The sequence below is a fragment of the Girardinichthys multiradiatus genome, chromosome 5, assembly GCF_021462225.1.
Source record: "Girardinichthys multiradiatus isolate DD_20200921_A chromosome 5, DD_fGirMul_XY1, whole genome shotgun sequence".
NCBI lineage: Eukaryota > Metazoa > Chordata > Actinopteri > Cyprinodontiformes > Goodeidae > Girardinichthys > Girardinichthys multiradiatus.
The window spans coordinates 35,383,701-35,408,033 of NC_061798.1; the positions used below are offsets into that span (position 1 = coordinate 35,383,701).

At 38.2% G+C, this 24,333-nt stretch overlaps 1 protein-coding gene and 1 pseudogene across 1 annotated transcript; one reads left to right on the plus strand and one right to left on the minus strand.

Moving 5' to 3' along the window:
* Positions 1-8,143, minus strand: part of LOC124867839 — a 31,825-nt pseudogene extending 23,682 nt beyond the window's left edge.
* Positions 8,144-15,172: 7,029 nt separating this feature from the next.
* On the plus strand, positions 15,173-18,265 carry LOC124868726 (beta-2-glycoprotein 1-like). Its single transcript, XM_047366250.1, has 8 exons — positions 15,173-15,330; positions 15,451-15,630; positions 15,888-15,984; positions 16,067-16,143; positions 17,021-17,206; positions 17,364-17,543; positions 17,716-17,913; positions 18,033-18,265. Exons 1-8 carry the CDS (start codon positions 15,267-15,269, stop codon positions 18,140-18,142), a joined length of 1,092 nt encoding a protein of 363 aa, XP_047222206.1. The 5' UTR covers positions 15,173-15,266; the 3' UTR covers positions 18,143-18,265.
* The last annotated feature ends 6,068 nt before the right edge of the window (positions 18,266-24,333 follow it).

A 24,333-nucleotide genomic window follows, 5' to 3' on the forward strand; every position in this document is an offset into this window, starting at 1 on the left:
TATTTTACTGATGGAAAGACTGAAGTCAGAACCAACAACTTGCATCAAACAAATGACTGTGGGTGATTGCAAACTGACTTGAGGTGGAAGTCAATCAATCTGTAACAGCCTTGCTGAAAATTACTGTTGAGGTGTTTCCTCCCCTTCCTTCTTGAACACATCAGCAGGTGAGGAATCTGCAGCTGATGGCTTGGATTGAAAAGCATCAAAAAGCAGTTTCAATTCACCTCACACTCACAATATGAATCATTGATAAACTATCCTTAGGAAAGAAACTCATGTTTTTCTTTTTAGAATGACTATTGCCAGTGAAAATTTTCCAGAACAAACACAATGAATACCATCTACCGAAAACAAAATAATACTTTTCTCAGTTATTACCATCATAAGCAGAAATGAAGTAGTTTCCATTTCCTTTATAATGCTAGAAAACTGATGTGAATGTCTCTTGCAGTGTTTTGTCCTTTTCATGGCTTTTAAAGGGTCTGTGTGTATACAGTCATCAAAGCTTTTTATTCAGAGTTTAACAGACTGAGAGTGCATACAAGACAGGCCAGCAAATAAGTTCACGGTTGCAAGAGCTTGAATGGCATCTCTACAAAAATAAACTCTGTACTGGTATCTAGTACAGTGCCTTCCAGAAGTATTCAGACCCTTTGTTTATTTTTCACATTTTGGCACATTGCATCCACCAACAATGTATTTTATTGGGATTTTATGGGATAGACTGACACAACGTTGCACATAGTTTTCAATTCTCAAGCAGAATCCTTGTAAGAGACTCTGCGTGTTCCAAGCCTTGACACCAGAATACAGCTCCTTGCAGCTGTGTTGTTTGTCAAATGCCTCCAGTGTGATTTGCACTTTTAAGTGTTGCTACACTTTTTTCTGGTGGCTAAACAAGATCTGATTACAAATAGGAGTTCTGTCACATTAACTGTTTCAGTGCATCTTTTAAACCTGTCGTTTAGGAGAATTACTCTTAAATGGCCGTCCAATACATTTAAGCTCTAAGTCAGCCCACAAAATGCTTTGAATATCACAGTAAATTTTTATTATTACCTTAGGAGAGTCATAATTTAATGCTCATTCTGCAGCTTAATCATTTCTGATGGATAAATCTGAACTGGGGTTACAGTTCATGCACGCAGTAACTGCAGATTATTCGTAAGTAATTGACAGTTTTCCATAAATGCTTGTAAGCACAACCAATTAAACTTATTTAAATTACGTATTTAAATGCTACAGGGGAAATGACTGCAAGAGCAAATGAGTGAGTCAGAGAGATAACCCAGTTGCTTAACAACTTATTTATAGAGTGATATAAAAATTACTTTCTTGCTAAATTCTCATCATTATCTTATGGTTTGAACTTAACTTTCCATAGTCCTATTACTGTTAACTAGAGTACAGAACAACAGCATACAGATGTTGCAAATGCACCTTTTTTATTAGATATGTGTATATTGTACATTGTAAATTTGTATATTCTGTAATGCAAAAACAGAACAAAAGAGCAAAGTGTACCGGAGGCAAATTCCTTGTTTGTATGTACGAACTTGGCAATAAAGCTGATTCTGATTCTGAACTTGTGGTTATGTTCTGTCTTTATTCTATTATGCTTATGAGACACTCGGTGAGACTCTGCTCTGCTTTTGAAGGTTGTCTGCCTCTTAGAACGAGCTCTACAGCTGCAAAGCAGGATAGATAAACAAAAGCAAGTTCTCACCATCACTTACTGAAAAGTTAGTTTCACAGTTCATCTGTAAATATTTTTCACACCCCTCCTGTGCTGTGCTATAAGATACATGTAGCAATGGTATAATTTAGAGCAACTCCCTGAAACAACAAGAAAAACATTCGGACTCTGGTGGGAACTGTGCTCTCTTGTACAAGATTACTTTAATAAACATGACTGAGTCATCTTCATCATAACAGTTGGATGATGTTTTATTCCACAACAACAGTTCTAACTTTTAAAAAACTTTATTCCAAGTGCTATTTGTTTGTTAAATATCTGCAAACTAACTGATATGGTTGTCAAATCTTCAATTCAGAGAATTCAGTACTAGTTTTCACAATACAAACGTGTTCTGCTATATGTGCAAAATAATTAAACAGAGTGGCGCACTCTTTTCCTTTAATTTGTTTCCCAACCTCTACATTTGGCTTGTTGTTTGTAGTTTTCCTTTTCTTGATGTGCAATAGATAGAGAATGAAAGGTTGATGCAATTCTTAAAGTAATAATTGATGACAAGCCTAGTTACTGTCACACAAACAGTGCTTTCTCTAATTTGGATGTCCACAAAATGCAGTTAAAAGCCTTCAGCTGATTCAAAATGCTGCAGCAAGAGTTCTGATAAAAATTAAAAAGAGAGATCATATTTCTCCTATTTTAGCTTCCCTTCATTGGCTCTCTGTTAAATCCAGAATAGAATTTAAAATGCTCCTCCTCACATATAAAGCCCTTAATGATCTAGCTCCATCATACATCAGAGATCTGATGGTTCCATATGTTCCTAACAGAGCACTTCGTTCTCAGACTGCGGCTTCACTGGTGGTTCCTAGAGTCTCTAGAAGTAGAATGGGAGGCAGATTCTTTAGTTATCAGGCTCCTCTCCTGTGGAACCAGCTCCCAGTTTTAATCCGTGAGGCAGACACCCTGTCTACTTTTAAGGCTAGGCTTAAAACTTTCCTTTTTGATAAAGCTTATAGTTAGAGTGGCTTAGGTTATCCTGAGCTATCTCTGTACTTATGCTGCTATAGGCTTAGGCTGCTGGAGGACATAATGACCACTTTCACTCTCTCTGCTACATTCTCATGCTACTCTCTAATTTTGCTGTTATTTCAGTTTTAACTTTATGTTATCTCTTTTTTCTCTTCCTAGAAGCTACACCTGGCCTGACTCTACTTGTGACATCTTCCTGTAGGGGGCATCGTCCAAGCTTCTGCTGCCAACAACTTAATGCTCACCTTCTACCGAAGATACACTTGGCCCTGTCTTTCAGTTTTTAACCCTACTTTTGCTGCAAAGTCAACGCAAGTGACTGTCCACTGTCCCTCCATGCTCATCCAGGAGGAGTGAATGCTGCAAGTCACTGACTTGATGCAATCTGCTGGGTTTCCTTAGATAGAAAAACCTTTTAACCAAGTTGAATAAATAACTGAATCTGACTGCACTGTTTGATAGTTAGAATTAATTGCAATGTATGTACCTGACTTGAAATCTGTATGATTCAATTGTATTGACTTTGTGAAGTGCCTTGAGACGACATGTTGTAAATTGGCACAATATAAATAAAACTGAATTGAATTTAATTAAATTAGGGTATTCAGGTGCGTGACGAGTGCACCTCAGGATGAAGATAATTTCAGGTCTGAATTCAGCTTCCCACCCCAAACATTAAAATATCCAGTCAGCATTTACCACACTGCCTCCAATCTGCTCCCCACTATAGGAGTGCATGAGTCAATGTGGCTTGTACTGTAAAATCGCTTTTATATTAGTAGCAAAGCATCTACACCAGAAAAGGGTTCAAGTTTGGCTTTTCTTGATTTGTAAAGTGGTTAATTGAGATATTTTAATCGCGCTCATTTATTGGTGATGCCTACATGACTGAAAAGAAGCATTCACAATGAGTGAACCTAATTAACCACCTGCAGCTCTTGTGATTGCATCATGACTCTTTTTAATTTTACCCTTGAATGGCTTTCTTTGGAAAAGCAGGAACACAGAGAAGGTTTCTCTCCTGGGATTGCCCAAAGCAAACACAGTGAGCAGACATTAACAATGTAAAAGACAAACTACTTCAATTTCCATTTCCCAAATTTGCTTCAGATTAAAATCATTCTCAAATGGCCTCAGTTTCTTTATAACAAACCATCTAGACCTTGCCTAACACTTTGCAGCTCTAATTGCTAAAAAAACAATGCCGGTAAGATTCAGTTTTCCTTTACCCCAACCGACTGTTCCCTTTTTACACAAGGATGATAGTGGCTGGTAGAGAGCAACCAAAACACGCATCCTGGTGCCACGTTTTATGTGCTGACATCTAATGACGAGAACATCAGCAAACAAATGGGAAGGAACAGCTGGTACTCTGGTACTTACGTTTGTGTCGGGTCCCTTATCTGCCCCTGGGCAGGAGAACGTGACAAATTCATGGCACCTCTGGTGGACCACAAAACAGCAAACTGCAGAGCAAGAAAGAGGACAAAACATTATTCAGAGCAAAATAAATACATAAATATAGGCAAAAGACACAACAGAACATTAGATAAAATGCTGGCAAGATATACAGTACAGACCAAAAGTTTGGACACACCTTCTCATTCAAAGAGTTTTCTTTATTTTCTTGACTATGAATATTGTAGCTTCACACTGAAGGCATCAAAACTATGAATTAATACATGTGGAATTATATTACAGACTAAATGTATCTTTTTTTTGTCAACGTTTGGCCTAATTAGTGCTCTGAGTGAGTTGTTCTTTCAGCACATGGGATGTTTTAGAGTGTGTATACTCCGGTTAACGATTATTCGATTACTAAATTAGATTTCATTAATCTATTAATCTGGATTAATCCAATGAACTGTTTCAGCCCTACTCTGAACCAATAAAGATGACCTCACCTCAGCATGCTGAATGTTTAAAGTGACTCCAAGTGACATCAGCTTGACCTATTTTTAAAATAATTAATCTAAAAATAATTTCAGTACTTGTTTGACCATTGTTTGTATATTAACAAACTTTTATCCCCAGTTTGTCAGCTGATCCTTAAGTATGGGAAATATAAAATGAGACATTGACACAACAGCAAAATAAACATACTCAGTAAATATGAAACCTTTTATCCCAATAAACAGAAACTATTTAAAATGTGATTGCATCATAGGAAATGCGCAACGAAATCCGCTTCATGATTTAGTATTTTGACCCATGTAAAGTGCATTTAGATATATTAAGATGTATGGTGAAATGAAAAACAGAGCGACATAAAGTAGACTACAAATGCAACAGAAAAGAAAGCTGCTAACAAGCATGAATGTAAACAGAGATTAAGAGGGACTTTTTTAACAGTTTTAGAACTGAAAAACTGAAAATGCAATTATACTGTCAGGACTGGGTGTATTTTAGGGATGAAAACTTGAATAATAATTTCTATTTAAGAGGAAAAACTACTCACATTACTAATTTAATATTTTGTGTTTATTCTTCTCTGTGGTGGATGCTTCTACCACCACCACAAAGTGTTAGTATTGTTTCATTGTTTTACATTTATTAGTTTCAGATGACACTGTACATAAGTTTAAGTTATTTTATTTAGACAGATATTTTCTAATGGGTGCACACTTTAGTTAAGATTTGTCTGAATGGTTTACTTACACTTGTTTTTTTTTTTCTTTGAGGTTCTGCAAACGCAGACCAGCTCGAGGTGGAAGCCAGGAACATACCATTATTCCAAAAGACTGAGGGGGGGACTTAACTTCTTAACTTGTTAAAGTTGTTAGTTACTTTGTCACTTTATTTGTGTTAAGTTAAAGATTATTTTGTGTCATTTATGTTTGTTAATTAGTTTGTATGTATTTTTTTCCATTTATTGTTCTTCTTATGTTGTGCCTTCCCCATTTGGTGAGTCTAGGTTATTCCACCCCTATTTAAGTAGTTTTTGTTTTTTTGGTCTGGAGGTCAGTTTTGTTTGAGTTTTGTTGCTATTCAGTTGACCTCAGCTGAGTTGGACCCAAACTCATGTCATTTATTATCTGAGTTATTTTTGTATTGAAGTTGACCTTTTGTTAACCATTTTTGACAGTATTAAATTGAAGTTTTTCCAATTTTTTAACAACTTTCGTCCTTGCTTAAGTCCACCACACTCTCTAATAAAATAATTTACAACTACAGTAAGTGATCCAGCTGGTAGCACATCTGGACAGACCTTGATTTTGACAAGCCTAAAGTTTTCCATATTGAATACTTCTGAGGTTTTGCATACTTAAGCTCATATAAAATCCACCTTTATCAATGTAAGTAATGGTGAGGCCTATTCAAGGTGAGGAAACTTTCCAGCGTTTCTGTATTACTGCCTTCTATTTCACCTTTGCACAAGTGTCTCCATTTCTCTCTTTTTATAAAAATATCCTTGAAAAAAAAGTTTGTTTCAGCAAACAAATATCCCCCTTTATATAGGGCACTTGATAAAATATAAATTCCAAATACTTTTAAACACAATTCAACAGCACACAAGAAACGGTCTGAGTTGTCATAAGTTATAATATCTGACTGAAATTCAACAATTACCCATTTTTTTATTTTGACAAGGCAACAACAAAGAAAAACAAATTCCCACTCTCATTACCATCAGATATTCACACTTCTTATTTTCAAAAAGAACAAGCCCAAATGTATGGACTCTTGTTAATGCACATGTAGAGTTGTCAACAGGGACACACAATTAAAAGAAACAGCAGCGTTTAAAACCGGACCATATCTCAGTTTAAATGTCACACACCCAAACACAAAAAAATATCTGTCATTTTGTCTTTACCTCGGCACTCAAATCCTTGCCTTCCGAACCCCCTATGAAAAGAGAGGAGATTGAATTGAATGGTTCCTATTGTTTAAACACACAGTAAATAACACTTTTTCCTTCCACTCAACTTTCCATTTTTAAACGTGAAAACAGCACTCTAAATAACCATCTTCTTTAACAATTACCATTTCAGCAGTCTTCCCGTCCTTGTGTTGATCATACCATTTCTGTATTAAAACTTATTTTTGTTTAATCATGCTTATGTAAAATTAGACATTTTAGCTAAAGCTGAATATTGGGTTTTCATTATCTATGAACCATATTCATCAAAACTAACAGAAATAAATCCATTAAAAACATCACTCTTAATAATCTCTTTAAGTTTCATTTTTTGAATTAAATTACCAATATAAAGTAACTTTTCAACAAATGAACTATTGTAATTTACTGTGATACACCTATATGTTTGCATTTAAATTACTTACTGTCATCCTCCTTGAATTGACAACAATAAACAAAAGAGCAGAAGAAAAAGTTATGTCAATACAGACAGGTTTATTTTCTCCTAAAGTCTCAAATAGCTATATCATAACCCAAATCCAAACCGTTCTGGGATTTTTTTTTGTGTAATCATAGTTAATATTACATTGTTAAAACAACAATTACATGCATATAGTTTGTAGTCAGGCATTCTACAATTACATAAGGGCTTTAGGTACAGGTCTCAATAGATTTTCTGGCTTGTTGTGCCTCCAATTATGTGTTCAACCACAGTGTGACGATGGGATTCTTCCCTTTTTGAGGTTCAAAGAAAACCAATGAGTCGTTTGATGTTTTGTATCATGTTACTGAAATGCTTGACCCAAAAGGAGTGCCAACAATACATGCTATAAAGGACCTAAGATCGCACACGCACCCACCTTGAAGAACAGTAGACTTTAAACGTTGGGCTTGCTTACAGCAATATACAAGAAACATGACGCGTTAATTGCTGTCCCTCAGTAGAGTTAGTGCCCTGTGATGGGCACTAACACCCCTCTCGAAGACCCTGGCAGGTCAAGCCAGTATAGACAATGGGTGGATAATCTCACACATAAATTATTTTCAATAGGTCTACAAAAGTAACAACTCCTCGCCAAAATTGCAAACGGTTTAAAGAGTGAAAGGACGCACAGAATCACATCAGTCCTTCACAGACATGAGAAAGTGTTTCAGAAGTGCAGGGATTGCAGGTTTGGGAAGGTAATGCGACCCGAGAAGTTACATTTTGAGCAGACTGGACTCGACTGAACTTAGATATGCAACAGGCGGGTGGAGATGTGAGACGGAGTAAGGCTTACCAGATGAAGTCGGTGCAGTGGCTGCAGAAAGTCGGCTGCTTGAATAACGTGGCGACGAATTTATGGTCCTTCACTTCGTGGACGTTCCTCTGCCACAGAGAAACAGCAAACCTGTTCGCTACGTCCGCGGTGGACGACTCGTTCAAACTTACATCTGTCATCGCGTCCCTGTGAATATAAACACAAATCAATGCAACATCTGTGTTGCTGCTGTGTTCGGGAGTTTCTCAGTGCCGAGCCAGACAGCGAAGCTGCTGTTCTGACAGGAGACACTGGACTTACTGGGTCTGAGGGATTTCCCTGCCTGTCGCTGCTCCACTGACTCTGACAGCTCTGATCTGTCAGGGTGGCAGCAGTGAGACTCTCTGCTTCCTCTGACTGTCTTCAAATCAAAAGTAGTGCATCTTTAGTCAAAAACAAACACAAACACTTGAAAGAAGAACCGTTTTTAACCACATCAACAGGCCCAAATTTTTAGCAGCCCCAACAATTTCTATAAAGTAAATGTAACTGCAGGTGAAGCAATTTAAAATTTATTGCACTTCTTTAAGTTGAACAGAGCATTCATGACTTCCTGCTAGCCTGTGGTATGAATATGGGAAAACATAGCTACCATAGCTACCCTCCTAATATTGGCCTTATTTACAGTCAGACAACAATTTAAACTTCATATTCATATAAATAAACTGCATGATATATTATGCAGAGTAATAGCAATACTTGTCATTTTAATTTCTGTTGTCTGTTCTGTTGGCCTCCGGTAATAAAGGAAAAAACCTTGGTGTTATTTTTGACCAGGACATGTAATTTAAATCCCATATTAAACAGGTTTCCAAGATTTCCTTCTTTAATATTGCCAACATTGAAAATACCCTGTCCAGGAATGACGCTGAAAAACTAGTCCATGCATTTGTTACTTCAAGGCTGGACTATTGTAATTCTTTTCCAAGATATCCACAAAATGCAGTTAAAAGCCTTCAGCTGATCCAAAATGCTGCAGCAAGAGTTCTGATGAAAAATACAAAGAGAGATCATAGTTATCCTGTTTTAGCTTCCATTCAGTGGCTCCCTGTTAAATCCAGAATAGAATTTAAAATTCTCCTTCTCACATAGAAAGCCCTTAACACATTAAGCCCTAAAGGTTTTAGAAGCAATTTACACCTGAAATTACATACCTGAAATAAATCAAGTATAACTCCACAGTTATAAGGCCTACATGCAAACTTTGTAACTGTGTAAAGGGAAGACATAAAATAATATTTTTCAAGTGTAAGCACTATTGCAACTGTTACTCTGTCTGATGCATTTGTAATTAAACTGAAAAAAAAAAAAACACATCACACACAGCGGGCTCAAGCTCCATCTCACATCAGAGATGTGAGTGTTTCATATTCTCAACCGAGCACTTTGTTCTCAGACTGCAGGTTTACTGGTGGTTTCCATGGTGTCTAGAAGTAGAATGGGAGGCAGATCCTTTAGTTATCAGGCTCCTCTCCTGTGGAACCAGCTCCCAGTTTTAGTCCGTGAGGCAGACACCTGTCTACTTTTAAGGCTAGGCTTAAAACTTTCCTTTTTGATTAAGCTTATAGTCAGAGTGGTTTAGGGTATCCTGAGCCATCTCTGTAGTTTTGCTGCTATAGGCTTAGGCTGCTGGTAGACATAATGACCACTTTCACTCTCTCTGCTACATTCTCATACTACTCTCCAAATTTGTACAGGTCCTTCTCAAAAAATTAGCATATTGTGATAAAGTTCATTGTTTTCCATAATGTCATGATGAAAATTTAACATTCATATATTTTAGATTCATTGCACACTAACTGAAATATTTCAGGTCTTTTATTGTCTTAATACGGATGATTTTGGCATACAGCTCATGAAAACCCAAAATTCCTATCTCACAAAATTAGCATATTTCATCCGACCAATAAAAGAAAAGTGTTTTTAATACAAAAAATGTCAACCTTCAAATAATCATGTACAGTTATGCACTCAATACTTGGTCGGGAATCCTTTGGCAGAAATGACTGCTTCAATGCGGCGTGGCATGGAGGCAATCAGCCTGTGGCACTGCTGAGGTCTTATGGAGGCCCAGGATGCTTCGATAGCGGCCTTTAGCTCATCCAGAGTGTTGGGTCTTGAGTCTCTCAACGTTCTCTTCACAATATCCCACAGATTCTCTATGGGGTTCAGGTCAGGAGAGTTGGCAGGCCAATTGAGCACAGTGATACCATGGTCAGTAAACCATTTACCAGTGGTTTTGGCACTGTGAGCAGGTGCCAGGTCATGTTGAAAAATGAAATCTTCATCTCCATAAAGCTTTTCAGCAGATGGAAGCATGAAGTGCTCCAAAATCTCATGATAGCTAGCTGCATTGACCCTGCCCTTGATAAAACTAAGTGGACCAACACCAGCAGCTGACACGGCACCACAGACCATCACTGACTGTGGGTACTTGACACTGGACTTCTGGCATTTTGGCATTTCCTTCTCCCCAGTCTTCCTCCAGACTCTGGCACCTTGATTTCCGAATGACATGCAGAATTTGCTTTCATCCGAAAAAAGTACTTTGGACCACTGAGCAACAGTCCAGTGCTGCTTCTCTGTAGCCCAGGACTGGGGAATGTGGCACCTGTAGCCCATTTCCTGCACATGCCTGTGCATGGTGGCTCTGGATGTTTCTACTCCAGACTCAGTCCACTGCTTCCGCAGGTCCCCCAAGGTCTGGAATCGGCCCTTCTCCACAATCTTCCTCAGGGTCCGGTCACCTCTTCTCGTTGTGCAGCGTTTTCTGCCACACTTTTTCCTTCTCACAGATTTCCCACTGAGGTGCCTTGATACAGCACTCTGGGAACAGCCAATTCGTTCAGAAATTTCTTTCTGTATCTTACCCTCTTGCTTGAGGGTGTCAATAGTGGCCTTCTGGACAGCAGTCAGGTCGGCAGTCTTACCCATGATTGGGGTTTGGAGTGATGAACCAGGCTGGGAGTTTTAAAGGCCTCAGGAATCTTTTGCAGGTGTTTAGAGTTAACTCATTGATTCAGATGATTAGGTTCATAGCTCGTTTAGAGACCCTTTTAATAATATGCTAATTTTGTGAGATAGGAATTTTGGGTTTTCATGAGCTGTATGCCAAAATCATCCATATTTAGACAATAAAAGACCTGAAATATTTCAGTTAGTGTGCAATGAATCTAAAATATATGAATGTTAAATTTTCATCATGACATTATGGAAAATAATGAACTTTATCACAATATGCTAATTTTTTGAGAAGGACCTGTATTATTTGCTGTAATTTCAGCTTTTAACTCTATGTTCTCTGTTTTTCTCTTTCTAGGAGCTACATCTGACCTGGCTCTGTGTTTAGCTGTGACACCTGACTGGAAGGGGGTATAGGCTGAGCTGTTGCTGCCAATGGGCTGCACGGTGGTGCAGTTGGTAGCACTGTTGCCTTCCAACAAGAAGGTCCTGGGTTCAATTCCCAGCCTGGGTCTTTCTGCATGGAGTTTGCATGTTCTCCCTGTGCATGCGTGGCTTCTCACTGGGTACTCTGGCTTCGGAGTACCCGGTACCATGGTTGATTGGTCACTCTAAATTGCCCTCAGGTGTGTGTGCGTGGTTGTTTGTGTGTTGGCCCTATGTGCTCAGTGTTCAACCCTGTCTCTCCTAGACATAGCAACTGACTGAGCTTCTACTGTGACTAAATTATGTGCTCTCTATAATCCTCTAGACTTCAAAACTGGCTCAGAGTTAATCTTCTTAGCTGTGTTTCTCTCCTAAGTGAAGCCACTAAAGGAGCTACATTCCATTTTACTTTTCCTTCCCATAGAAAGGACTCCTGGATCAGTGCTTCTCCCGATCCAGATCAATAAGTACTGGTGCCCCCCAGGGGTGTGTTCTATCCCCACTCCTCTTCTCTCTGTAAACAAATGACTGCACCTCATCGGACTTGTCCGTGAAACTCCTTAAGTTTGCAGACAACACCACTGTCATTGGACTGATCCAGGACGGTGATGAGTCTGCATACAGACAGCAGGTGGATCGGCTGGTACACTGGTGCGGTCAGAACTACCTTGAACTGAACCCACTCAAGACTGTGGAAATGGTGGTGGATTTTTGGAGAACACCACCCCCATACACCCCCCTCACCATCCTCAACAACACTGTATCGGCCGTGGACCACTTCAGGTTCTTAGAAACCACCATCTCTGAGGACCTGAGATGGTCTTCACACATAGACACTGTTCGAAAGAAGGCCCAGCAGAGACTGTACTTCCTGAGGCAACTCAAGAAGTTCAACCTTACACAAGAGCAGCTGGTCATTTTCTACACTGCCATCATTCAGTCTGTCCTGTCTTCATCCATCTCAGTGTGGTTTGGCTCATCCACAAAACAGGACAGGTCCAGACTGCAATTAATAATCAGGACTGCAGAGAGAATAATCAGGGCTGACCTTCCTTCCATCCAGGACTTATACAGGTCTAGGGTAAGGAAAAGAGCTGCCAAAATCTCTGCAGACCCCACACACCCTGCACATAAACTGTTTAGAGTTTTACCTTCAGGCCGTCGCTACAGAGCACTGTTTACTAAAACCAGCCGCCACAAATACAGTTTCTTCCCAAAGGCTGTTTCTCTGATGAACATTCAATAGAGTACAAAACAACAGCATACAGATGTTGCAAATGCACCTTTTCTATTAGATATGTGTATATTGTAAATTGTAAATTTGTATATTCTGTAATGCAAAAACAGAACAAAAGAGCAAAGTGTACCGGAGTTAAATTGCTTGTTTGTATGCACGAACATGGCAATAAAGCTGATTCTGATTCTGATTATTTTTGTGTCTCTGCTCTGTTCTCTCAAACCCCCAGTCGGTCGTGGCAGATGGCCGCTCACACTGATCCTGGTTCTGATGGAGGTTTCTTCCTGTTAAAAGGGAGTTTTCCTCTCCACTGTCACTACATGCATGCGCAGTATGAGGGATTGCTGCAAAGTCAACGCCAGTGACTGTCCACTATCTCTACATGCTCATCCAGGAGGAGTGAATGTTACAAGTCACTGTCTCAATGCAATCTGCTGGGTTTCCCTAGATAGAAAAACCTTTTAAACAATTTGAATAATATACTAAATTTGACTGCACTGTTTGATAGTTAGGATTATGTATCCGACTTAAAATCTGTATGATTCGATTGAACTGACTTTGTAAAGTGCCTTGAGATGACATGTTATGAATTGGCACTATATAAATCAACTGAATTGACCTGAATTATTGTCAATGAGGAATACATTGATAGCTTCATGTTCCTCGTTTTAGTTTAGGTAAGTTCATCAGCATAATGTGTTTCCATGGACCAAAAAGTGCTACATTTAAACAAGTTTGAGGTCCATATTTATGTGTGTGCTTTATCTCTGCAGCTTATAATCTCCCTGCTTTAATTAAATATTTGGAAATGCAAAACATGAAAGCATAACATATCAACCTTTAAATAGTCTAAATCAATCCCAGTAGCCCTTCTGAAAATCTGTCTTTTTTCTTCTAAACTAAACCATTTCAACTATTTTCTTTTCTTTTTAAAACCATTTTTACAAGCAAATGTATCTTTTAAGATTTGCCAGGGTGATGTAATACAAAAAGCGTTTGTTTCGCCATTTTATTTTGAAGAAACAATTTCCAGTCGTGGTCCTGTTCTTTGCTCCTCTTCCTCCTTTCTCGCTCCGGCTGATGTCACGCAACAGGATCCGCCGTGGGAGGGAGGAGGCCCTGGGTCCCGTTGGAGGAACTGAGACTGGAGGCGTCACCGTGTGGGTAAACAGGGCATTACATACGGTCTGTTACACAGAAGACGTCCAGGAAATGAGTGCTTCATAGAATGTTTTACATGTCTGCTTAGTAACAAAACATCTAAATTATTATGCAGGTTTGTTAAAGCTGCACTATGAATAAGAACTGCTTTTGCTTTGTTCACCGTTAAACACCCATTTCCAGAATGACAGAACATAGACCCACCTTATTTTATTAATGCGTAGAAAAGGTTAGGAATGTTTTTCTCTTCTTCTTTTGTGTTGTTGATATATACTGAAGCCCTGAGGATCATACAGTTATATCTACAACAATTAGATCAGTCAAGTACAGCTTTGTATGTCAAAGACCCATTTAAGCTACATGAGCTGATACCTAATGAAATGAATGGAGGCGTGAGCTTTGACTTTCTACCAAAGCAAACAGACCCCATATGGTAATTTGCACAAGTGGAGTTCATGGTTCAGGCTCTGAATACAAATTCCCTGAAATCTTTGTTTCCCCTAAACCATCAACTTTGCAAAAACAGTTGCTTTGTAAGTATGTAGGAAACTCTCAAAAGGTGATAAAACTATGTGAAATGGTTTCAAATGTGAAAAAAAAATCTGTTTTATTAACATCTTAGTAAAAAATGGCATGTCCAAGATTATTTATACTCTTCTAAATAATCAATGAAAAAAATCCAGGTAATGATTTTGAATCAAAGAGGTATATTGTTTTTTTGGGTTTTTTTTTTCACTGCTTTGGCTAATGCTGTGAAATTTGCATTTCCCAAGTCAACCATAAAAGAACAAGCAAGAGAAAAACATTACCTAATAAGGATTTCTAAGTCGCTTTATATTTCCACATAGAACAGAGGGTGGGTTTCATAAAGAAGGTAACATTAAAATAACAAAACAAATCCTTTTGATTGTATACTGTCAAATTCTAACCTTAATTATCATATTTTTGCACAGTTTTTCCTAAACTTAAAAGAAAGTTATGTGCAATGCACTGCACAAATGAACCCAGTTTGGTTTTTTTCATTTACTGACTTGAATTCCCACATAGTTCACTGACCTAAAGAGTCTTCTCCCTTGTAAAGACAAATATTTATAAATGACTCAGAGCTACACAGGGACAGTGGTGCAATCCATTAGTCTTAAAAACTTAAAGAGAGTCAAAGAAATAGCAATAGATTGTAAGTATTTTTATCCACTGCAGAACTGAGACCACACAGAATATTACCGATAACAATCAGTTCATACAACATACATGTTGGATGATTTTTCTATTTAACTCTGTTTTCTTAATAGAAATAATTTTCTCAGTAAAATACCTTTTTCATTTGTTATTTCTGCTATGAAGTTATTCCTCTTTTTCACTTGATAAGATTTCACATGACACTTTGCTCTCGTACCAGATCGAGGTTATCAATCAACATTTAGTCAAATACCTCTGTATGCATGCTGCATGTGAACTTTGTGCTTGATCAATAGCAGTTTGAAGTTGCATTTGATTGGAGAAGGTCATCACTGTAGCCATTACCTTAACCAGTAACTCCCTCCCTACTCAGCTGTATGGGAAACAGAGCTGGTTTCAGCACATGAGAAGATGGCTCCCATTTTGCTGCTTCTCAGCCTTGCAGCTATATGTACAACTGTAACACCTGCAAAAGGTAAATTTGCAAATTTGAAATATAGTTTAAATTAAACTTCTTGTGCTTGACAATGTTTTGATAGAGGCTCTATTTAAAATAATTGCTGTCCATCATTTTCTTTTGTTTTTCTCCTACCAGTTTGTGGCCGGCCTCGTGTCTCTGATGGAGTCGATGTTTCTTCCCTGAAACGTGTGTTTGAGATTGGAGAAGATGTGACCCTCTCATGCGAGCAGGGCTATGTGCCTTCAATGGCAACACCTCCCAGAATTACCTGCACGGCTACAGGAGAATGGACGCCGGCAAACCTGGCATGTTCCCGTGAGTAAAGGCTGCAGTTTCTGTTTTAATTCTGTAGTTAACATTTTACGACTTCAAAACAGTGAACGTGAAGGTAATTAATGAAGTGCAAATGCTGTTTTGTTTTGTTCCACCATCTTAAACTACAAAAACATCATAACTGAATTAAGAAAGTTGATGATGATCCTTCAGGGTAACTTATTGTTCTGCGGGTTGTCCAGCACAGATAGCAATGCTGTGAAGACTTTTAATAAATGTGGTGTTCATCTTTTCTGTAGCCAAGATGTGCCAGATACCCCGGCCTTTGCAGCCTTTTGCAAAAGGCAGGATAGAGGCTCCTTTTAAGAGTGTGCTTAACTTCTCATGTGATGATGGGTGAGAACAAAAACCAAATTCATAAATTCTTCCATATTATGACAGCAGATTATTACTAAAAAATTTTGTTTTCATTTATCAGGTACGTCATGGTAGGGGCTAATGAAAGCAGGTGTTTGCATGATGGCACCTGGAGTCATCCGCCTCCTCTCTGTAAAGGTAAAACAAATTAACTATACCTACCAACTTTATTTAAAATGCACATTTGAATAGATCCACGTTGACTAAAGTGGTCTATAAATGTACCGTATATAAAATAAAGTATGAAACGTAATGATAAATTCAACAAATATAAGTTTATCTCAATAAATTCATTTATTTCAGTAATTTGGGTCAAAATTTGAATGTAGATTCAGTTGTCAATTTGATGATGGCATATATCAGTTTCTTTAATAAATAGTATATGACATAATAAAAATAAAGTATTTGTATTACAGACAAATTATGTTGAAGCCTACACAATCATGGGGAAGACTGCTTTCACAGTTGTCTAGCAGATAGTCATTGATGCCCTCCACAAGGAAGGGAAACCACAAATGTCAATTGCTTAAGAAGCTGACTGTTCTTTCCCTGAGCCAGACCAGAAGCGGGCCTTCTCTATGCCTGCTCTAATGACCATAGTAACACTTCAATTGTTTTGCCAACAAACGTACCTGGCCTAAACCCCATAGAAAAGGGGCCTAGGTCAAGCTCATTTACATGAGGAGCACCTCTGGGCTCCGGCATAATGACATCTGTTTTATTGTCATTGAGGTTCAAATAATTTTCTACCATCTAGTTTTTAACTTTTTCATCTTGGAAACACACCAACAATTTATCCACAGATTTTTCTGTAAATGAGAATCCTCTCTTTGAAAGTGGATGCCAGTATGAATATCTTTCAAAATAGGTCAGTGGAAGAGAACAGACCCAATGACAAACCCCTGAGGAATACCAGAGCAACACAGAGACAAACAGACTTAAAATATTTAAAGAACATATTTTCATTGTGTTTATATGGATCTTGTTATACAAAGTTTTTATTTCGACCCAACAGGCGTGAACTGTCCACTGCCAAAGCCACCAAGAGAGGGTAGGATTGTCCATGATAAGCAAGTAACAGGAACTGGAACTATTTATGGACAAGGTTGGACATATGAGTGCAACCCACCCAAAGCACCAAGTTATGAGAGAGGGTCCTGTATGGCTGATGGTAGTGCAACCGAACCACCTGTTTGTCGAGGTAAATCTAGATTTGTAATTTATGAATATATGAGTTAATATGGTGCCAGTATACCCATATTATATGCAAGATTTATTGTTTCCATCATCTTTTCCTATATTACATGTAATATTTATGTTGCCAGATAAAATCCTCATTATTATTAATATTGTTACAGATGTGAGCTGCCCCATTCCACCAAACATACTAAATGGTGTCATCACATTTGCTGTGATGAGGCAACATGGATACAAGGAGAAGGTTAAGTATTCCTGCAATGAGCATTATACTCTGGAGGGCGAGGCTGAGATACAGTGTCAAAACACAGGAAACTGGTCATCAAAGCCAGTCTGCAGAGGTGAGTCATGAGAAACTTAGATCTCACTTCACACTTCTACTCTATATTTAAGTAAGTCTGCTGTAAGAGTTCTCCAGGCTCTGTTTTGAATCTGTTTTGAATATCTTATGAAAGTTTGCTGTGTCTGGGAAAAATATTTTAAATTATGATTTTCGTGTTTTTTTTTACCCAGCTCCCTGCACAGTTGGCATCAAAAGAGGACGCATCTTCTATAATGCCAGAAAGATCTGGATTGAAGACCTGAAGCCAAACAGAGTGCTCCATAGAGAACCAGTTGTCTTCTATTGTATGAACAAAGTTGATAAGTGTGGCTACCCAGTGGCCAGCACCTGTAACGATGGAAACCTTCCCATCCCTGACTGCTTTGAGGGTGAGTCAATGCAAGCTAGAAGACAGTGAACAAAGCTTCTTCCAATGTCTCATAGACATCTTTATAATGAGATGACAATGACTATATAGAATGTCTCTCTGTTTCTTTTTTTCTTATAGAACCAGGCAAACTAGATTACAACCTGAGGTCTAAAAATCTACCATCAGAAATCAAAATGTGCGTGGCACCACCTGCTGCAAGCCCAACAAGCTCCCCAAGACCTGCATGACCAATTTACAGAGCCAATTAATGGGAAACGTGCATTTTTACTGGTAATTTAAACTGGCAATACTTAAATGCAAGATTATTAAAACCAATAAAAAGTGTGTCAATAAAATGTTGGTGAAATGGTTGTAAAGTGCAATTCAATTCAATGCTTTTAAATTTATGTAATACCAAATCAGTCAATGTCATCCCAAGGTCCATCTCATTTCCAATTATATACAGGTATACAATAAATCAAATTCACACCAATAAAATCCAATCATCTTAATAGAACAGATTCAGTGGCATATAATCTGATCTGAAATATAACATACACCAATCTAAATCAGATAATAATGTGAATTTGCCAAAAATTATCCATGTAAGGAAGCCCAGCCAGTTGTATACAGCTATTGTTTGAAGCAATCCCTCCTCCTGTGGCGACAGTAAGAAAGAATGACTTCCTCTAATCATGAAGAGGCCACCAGCAGAACCAACTGACTCTGGGTCTCTAGAGAAAGAAAGCAAACACAGAAGAAAAATCACAGTTAATCGGCTAACAAAAAAATTTTGTTGTGCCAATGTGTTTCACAAAAAGCATGCAGAGAGAGTTCATATTGGTAGTTGCAGCAGTGAGTTCTTCAAACTACTCTGTCCTTAAAGGAGACGAGGCAAAAAGGACTAAGGAAACTTGTTATCTAGTACAGGTGTGAATACAGATTCACACTTAAAAAAAATTCCAATTTAGATCTATAGTCAAAATTTAATCACAGTTTTTGGTAAATACTTTAAAGAAGAAACTCAAAACAGTTTTGCATATTTATCTGTTTTATGACTAATAGAAATAAATTGTAAATTGAATATAATTTGAAAAAGTTGGTTGTTAGGCTTTACAAAACTGGTAAAAGGAAAGCTGCAGTATTATGCAAAGGTAATTCAATTCAATTCAATTCAAAAATACTTTATTAATCCCAAAGGGAAATTAAATGTTGTTATAGCTCATATTATGTAGGTTTCTTCAAAGAGCCGTTGTAGATGCTGATGGCTGTGGGCAGGAAGGATCTCCTGTCTCCGTCTTACAGCAAATCTGAAGAAGCCTCTGACTGAGGCTCTGTTGTTGTAGGACTCATGAAGAGGATGCTCAGGGTTCTTCATAATGTTCTTCATTTTATGAAGAATCCTTCTTTCCACAATGATCTACAGAGGTTCCAGAGGAGTCCCCAGAACAGAGCCAGCCTTTTTTATCAGCTTGAGTTTTTTAAGTCCCTGGCTCTGATGCTGCTTCCCCAGCAGATGATGGTAGAAGAGATCACACTTTCCACAACAGACTTATAGAAGATATGCAGCATCTTGCTGCAAACACCAAAGGACCTAAGCTTCCTCAAGAAGTACAGTCTGCTCTGTCCCTTCTTGTAGATGGCTTCACAGTTGCATCTCCACTCTAGTCTATTGTCCAGGTGAACACCGAGGTATTTATACTCCTCCACCACCTCTACTTCCTCTCCCATGATAGAAATAGTTTTTGACTTATTCCAACTCTATTAAAAAGCATGCATGCCAGGGGTCTCAGATTTTCTCACAAAAAGTTTATGATGAGTAGCTAAGCTTCTTAGACTGTCTCATCTCCGATAAATTGTGTTTTTCATAATTTTTACCTATACAGTGTGTGCCTTTTGTCCTTCTGTATAAAAAAAGTATATTTACAAATGCCACCCCAAGTACCCATTGTGCAGTTAGGATGCTTAAAGCATTTAATAGTTAATTAAATTACCATTCGGTCTGTTGAGTATTGTCCTGGGAATACCAGCCCAATATGGCAGTGGCAAAACAATAGATGAAAGAGGTATTTGAGCACCGGCATTATGGAACACCAAACTTTGCTCACATACTGAATAATTTCTAAACAACCTTTCTCAAAAATATAAGAATTTATTAACAAACAATTAAACTCTAAGTTACAATATTTCAATTAACAAACTTGATGACTAGGCAAGTCACTACCAAGTAAACCTGAAAGAATAAAGACCTATTGATCTATATACAAATAAAGGGAAAAAGGGGACGACAAAATGGTTGAAACCATAACCAATAAAATGATAGAATTATATTAATGTTCAATGTTGTTATACGTGTTTAAGAACCAAGGTCAATTTTTAAAAGGTATTTGGAAGTGTGGTCAAATAATTTTAGAACTAATTAAGAGCAGTTGGTGCGTTCAACCAACCAATTATTAATGCAAATCAAAAAAGTAGTTTAATATTATTTTTGTAAAATAATATTTTAAAGAATGATTTGCTGAATTAGAAATCAATAAACTTTTAGACAATGGATCTTAATGTTGTTAACTAGCCATCAGATGTAATCATGGACAATTAAAAAGGCAGAGAGGAATGTCTGTGGACTCTCACAAGATGGCAACTAGTCAGATGTAAATATTTGACCTAGCATAAGCCATTAGCAATTTAAGCTAACAAAAGGACAACACTTTGTTAGCTAAGACCACTCCTTTAAAGTCAAACATGTACCTTGTACAACATGTAACTAACCTCAAAGCTTAGAGGTCTGGTCACACTAGCTGAGCAGATAGCCTGCTAGCACTCATGATAGTTCAACCTTTAGAACTACACAAAAGCAAAACACCATGGAGTAAATGTTGTTAAGATTGTTTATCCTGACTAATTTTCAAAACACCAGACATCACCTTTTACGTGAACCGTTCTGAAGGAGGATCAGTAGTCCAAAGGGCTCTGGTTTGTGTAGCGAAGGTGGCCCCGTCTGGTTACGTGGTGGACCGCGAACAAAAAAATGTTGCAGCTGCCCTCAGTAGGAGATGGGGCAGCTTACGCTGGATCGGCACACATTGGGCTTGCAGAACTGCAGTTCCGATGCTTTCATCTTCAAACATGGGAAAACCGCTTCAATTAGAGAGAATGTCTCTTCTCGGACATTTCTGGCTCAGATGGCTTTTCTTAATTCCCCTTTTGCATGAACGCTGGATTACTCAAACAGCGGATCATACTTAACTTTTGGTTGTTCTTCAATTGGCAGGTACACGGACACCAAATCGTTGTCAACTTTGGATCCAAGTTTGAAGAATTAGTCCATCTTGCCGGCAAGTCAGAAATTCATGCGTTTTCTCCCATCTGCATCTCTACGAGAGTTGAGTTTGCAGAAAATGAGGCAAAGCTGGGAAAATGGTTTTGTTGGTGTCTGTATGACATCACAGGAATTCCAGCTGTGATTCCCCTATCCTGGGCTGGGCAAAAAGCAGGTTAATGTGTGTATTTAAAGATGCCTCTTTGATTGTGTACAGTTGAGGCCATGTTTACTCCCATAGCTGGGGCACAACATCCCTCACGGTTTAAGAATAATGACTGGCAAGACAATTATGCAAACCTCTTAATATCTCAGAAGAAAAATAATCTAAACATTGCAACACTACATGCACTACACACATAAGCAGGAGAAGATTAAAGGCATGTTTAGACTTTTTTTACTAACTTAACTTTGGCAAGTGCAACAAATACGTCCAGTAAGGAGCAGTTGGTATATTTTCAGTGAAATAAAGGCAACACAATAGCCTTTCATTTTAACAAGATCATTGTATATACAACTATTGCTTTGATCAAGTTAGAATAATTGTTTTTACTCCTTATGCATGAAGGACATGCATGAAAATCCCTACAATAGTACACGTATTATAGTGGCACATGAATATTTTAAATATGTGTGCAAAATCCATCTATTTTATATGAACAAATGTCACTTACCTAACTTCATGTACCAGAATTTTTATATAATCTATAGTGAAAGCTAGTGTGTAAAGAGTATACCAATACCTAACAGCAGGCTTGGCTAATAAATGAGACACTACACACTATTTTCATGGATGTGCAAAAATAAATATATACACCACTGCTCAAAAGTTTGGGGTCACCTAGAAATGTCCTTATTTTTCCATAAAAAGCACAACTTTCTTCAATAAAATAACATTGAATTATTTAGAAATACAGTCAAGAGAATATTAATGTGTTTAAAGACCAATATAGCAGAATATGGCTGTTCTTTGTTGTAATATTTACATTGGTGTACAGAGGCCCTTTTTTAGCAACAACTCCAGTGGCACAGTCTGTTAGCCAATCCAAGTGTATCATGTTAAAAGGCTAATTGATCATTTAAAAAGTCTTGTGCAGTCATCTTAGCACAGCTGAAAACTGTTCAACTGTTTATAGAAGCCATAAAATTGGTCTTTATTTGGCTAGTTGAGTAGCTGGACCATCAGCATTTGTGCATTCGACTGGAGTCTCAAAATGGCTAGAAACAAATAAATAAATAAATTCAACTGAAAGTCATCAGTCTTATTATTGTTCTGAGGAATGAGGGCTATTCCAGCAGAGAAATTGCCAAGAAACTGAAGATCTCATATGGTGTTTACTACTCACTTAAAAAAAAAAAGTGCAAACTCACTCTAACCAGAATAGGAGGATAAGTGGGAGGCACCAGTGCACAACTGAGCAAGAGGATTAACACATTATAGTCTCTAGTTTGAGAAACAGACGCCTCAAAGGTCCTCAATTGGCAACTTCATTAAATGGTACTCGAACAACACCAGTCTCAACGTCAACACTGAAGAGCTGACTTCAGGATGCTGGCATACTTGGTAGAGTAGCAAAGAAAAAGCCATATCTGAGACTAGCCAACAAAAGGAAAAGGTTAGGATGGGCAAAAGAACACAAAGACTTAACCGAGGAAATTTCTAAAAGGTTGGTATGGACAGATTCATCTAAGTTTGAGTTTGGATCACAAAGAAGAACATTTGTGAGATGCAGAAAAACAATGAGAAGATGCTGAAGGAGTGCTTGACGCTGTCTGTCAAGCATGGTGGGGGAAACATGATCATGTTTCCTCTGGTCCTCTGGTCTGGGGATGCTTTGGTGCTGGTGAAGTGGGAGATTTGTACAGAATAAAGGCAATATTTATTAAGGCCATCACTCCATTTTGCAACACCATGCCATACCCTGTGGACAGCGCTTGATTGGAGCCAATTCTGTTCTACAACACAATAACCCAAAGCATAGTTCTCAACCCTATTGAGCTGTTGTGGGACAAGCTTGACCGTACGGTGCTTAATAAGTGCCCATCAATTCAGTTTTAATTATATAGCACCAATTCACAACACATGTCGTCTCAAGGCACTTCACAAAAGTCAGGTACATACATTCCAATTAATCCTAACCATTGAACAGTGCAGTCAGATTCAGTTATTTATTCAAATTGGATAAAAAGTTTTTCTGTCTAAGGAAACCCAGCAGATTGCATCCAGTCAGTGACTTGCAGCATTCACTCCTCCCGGATGAGCATGTAGCGACAGTGGACAGTCACTGGCGTTGACTTTGCAGCAATCCCTCATACTGAGCATGCATGTAGCGACAGTGGAGAGGAAAAACTCCCTTTTAACAGGAAGAAACCTCCAACAGAACCAGGCTCAGTGTGAGCGGCCATCTGCCACGACCGACTGGTGGTTTGAGAGAACAGAGCAGAGACAAAAAGAGAACAAAGAAGCACTGATCCAGGAGTCCTTTCTATGGGAAGGAAAAGTAAATGTTAATGGATGTAGCTCCTTTAGTCATTTCACCTAGAAAGAAAGAACAGATAAACTCTGAGCCAGTTTTCAAGTTTAGAGTATGAGAAAGAACACATGGAGTTAATCACAGTAAAAGCTCAGTCAGTAGCTATGTCTAGGAGAAAAGTAGGGTTAAACACGGAATTACCACAAGAGGGTGGTGAACAAGAGGAACCAGCGACTGGAAATGGAAAACAATGAGCTTTTAAACTGAGGGAAGTGAGAGTGGAACAAAGGAAGGAGAGGCAGGCAATCAGTGGGAATAGAATCAGGTGTGGACCAGGTAAACAGGGAGGCTGAGGACCAGGTGAAACTGATTACTAAACTAAACTATGGGGGAAGGGACTAAATAACAAAACTCAGAAAACTATAACAATATAAGAATCTGGAAAATAAGAACTAACAAAGTAACCTGAAGATATAAAAGAAACCCTGACAGAAAAGGTAAACAAAACCCGAACTAATGATTGCTGAGATAAAGCACACATAAGAACACAAGGCTTCAGGAACAATTAGGAAAATAAAACTTACAAAACCCCACAGAACAAAAACACAAAACAGAACCCAAAATGGCAGATCCTGACAAATAGCTT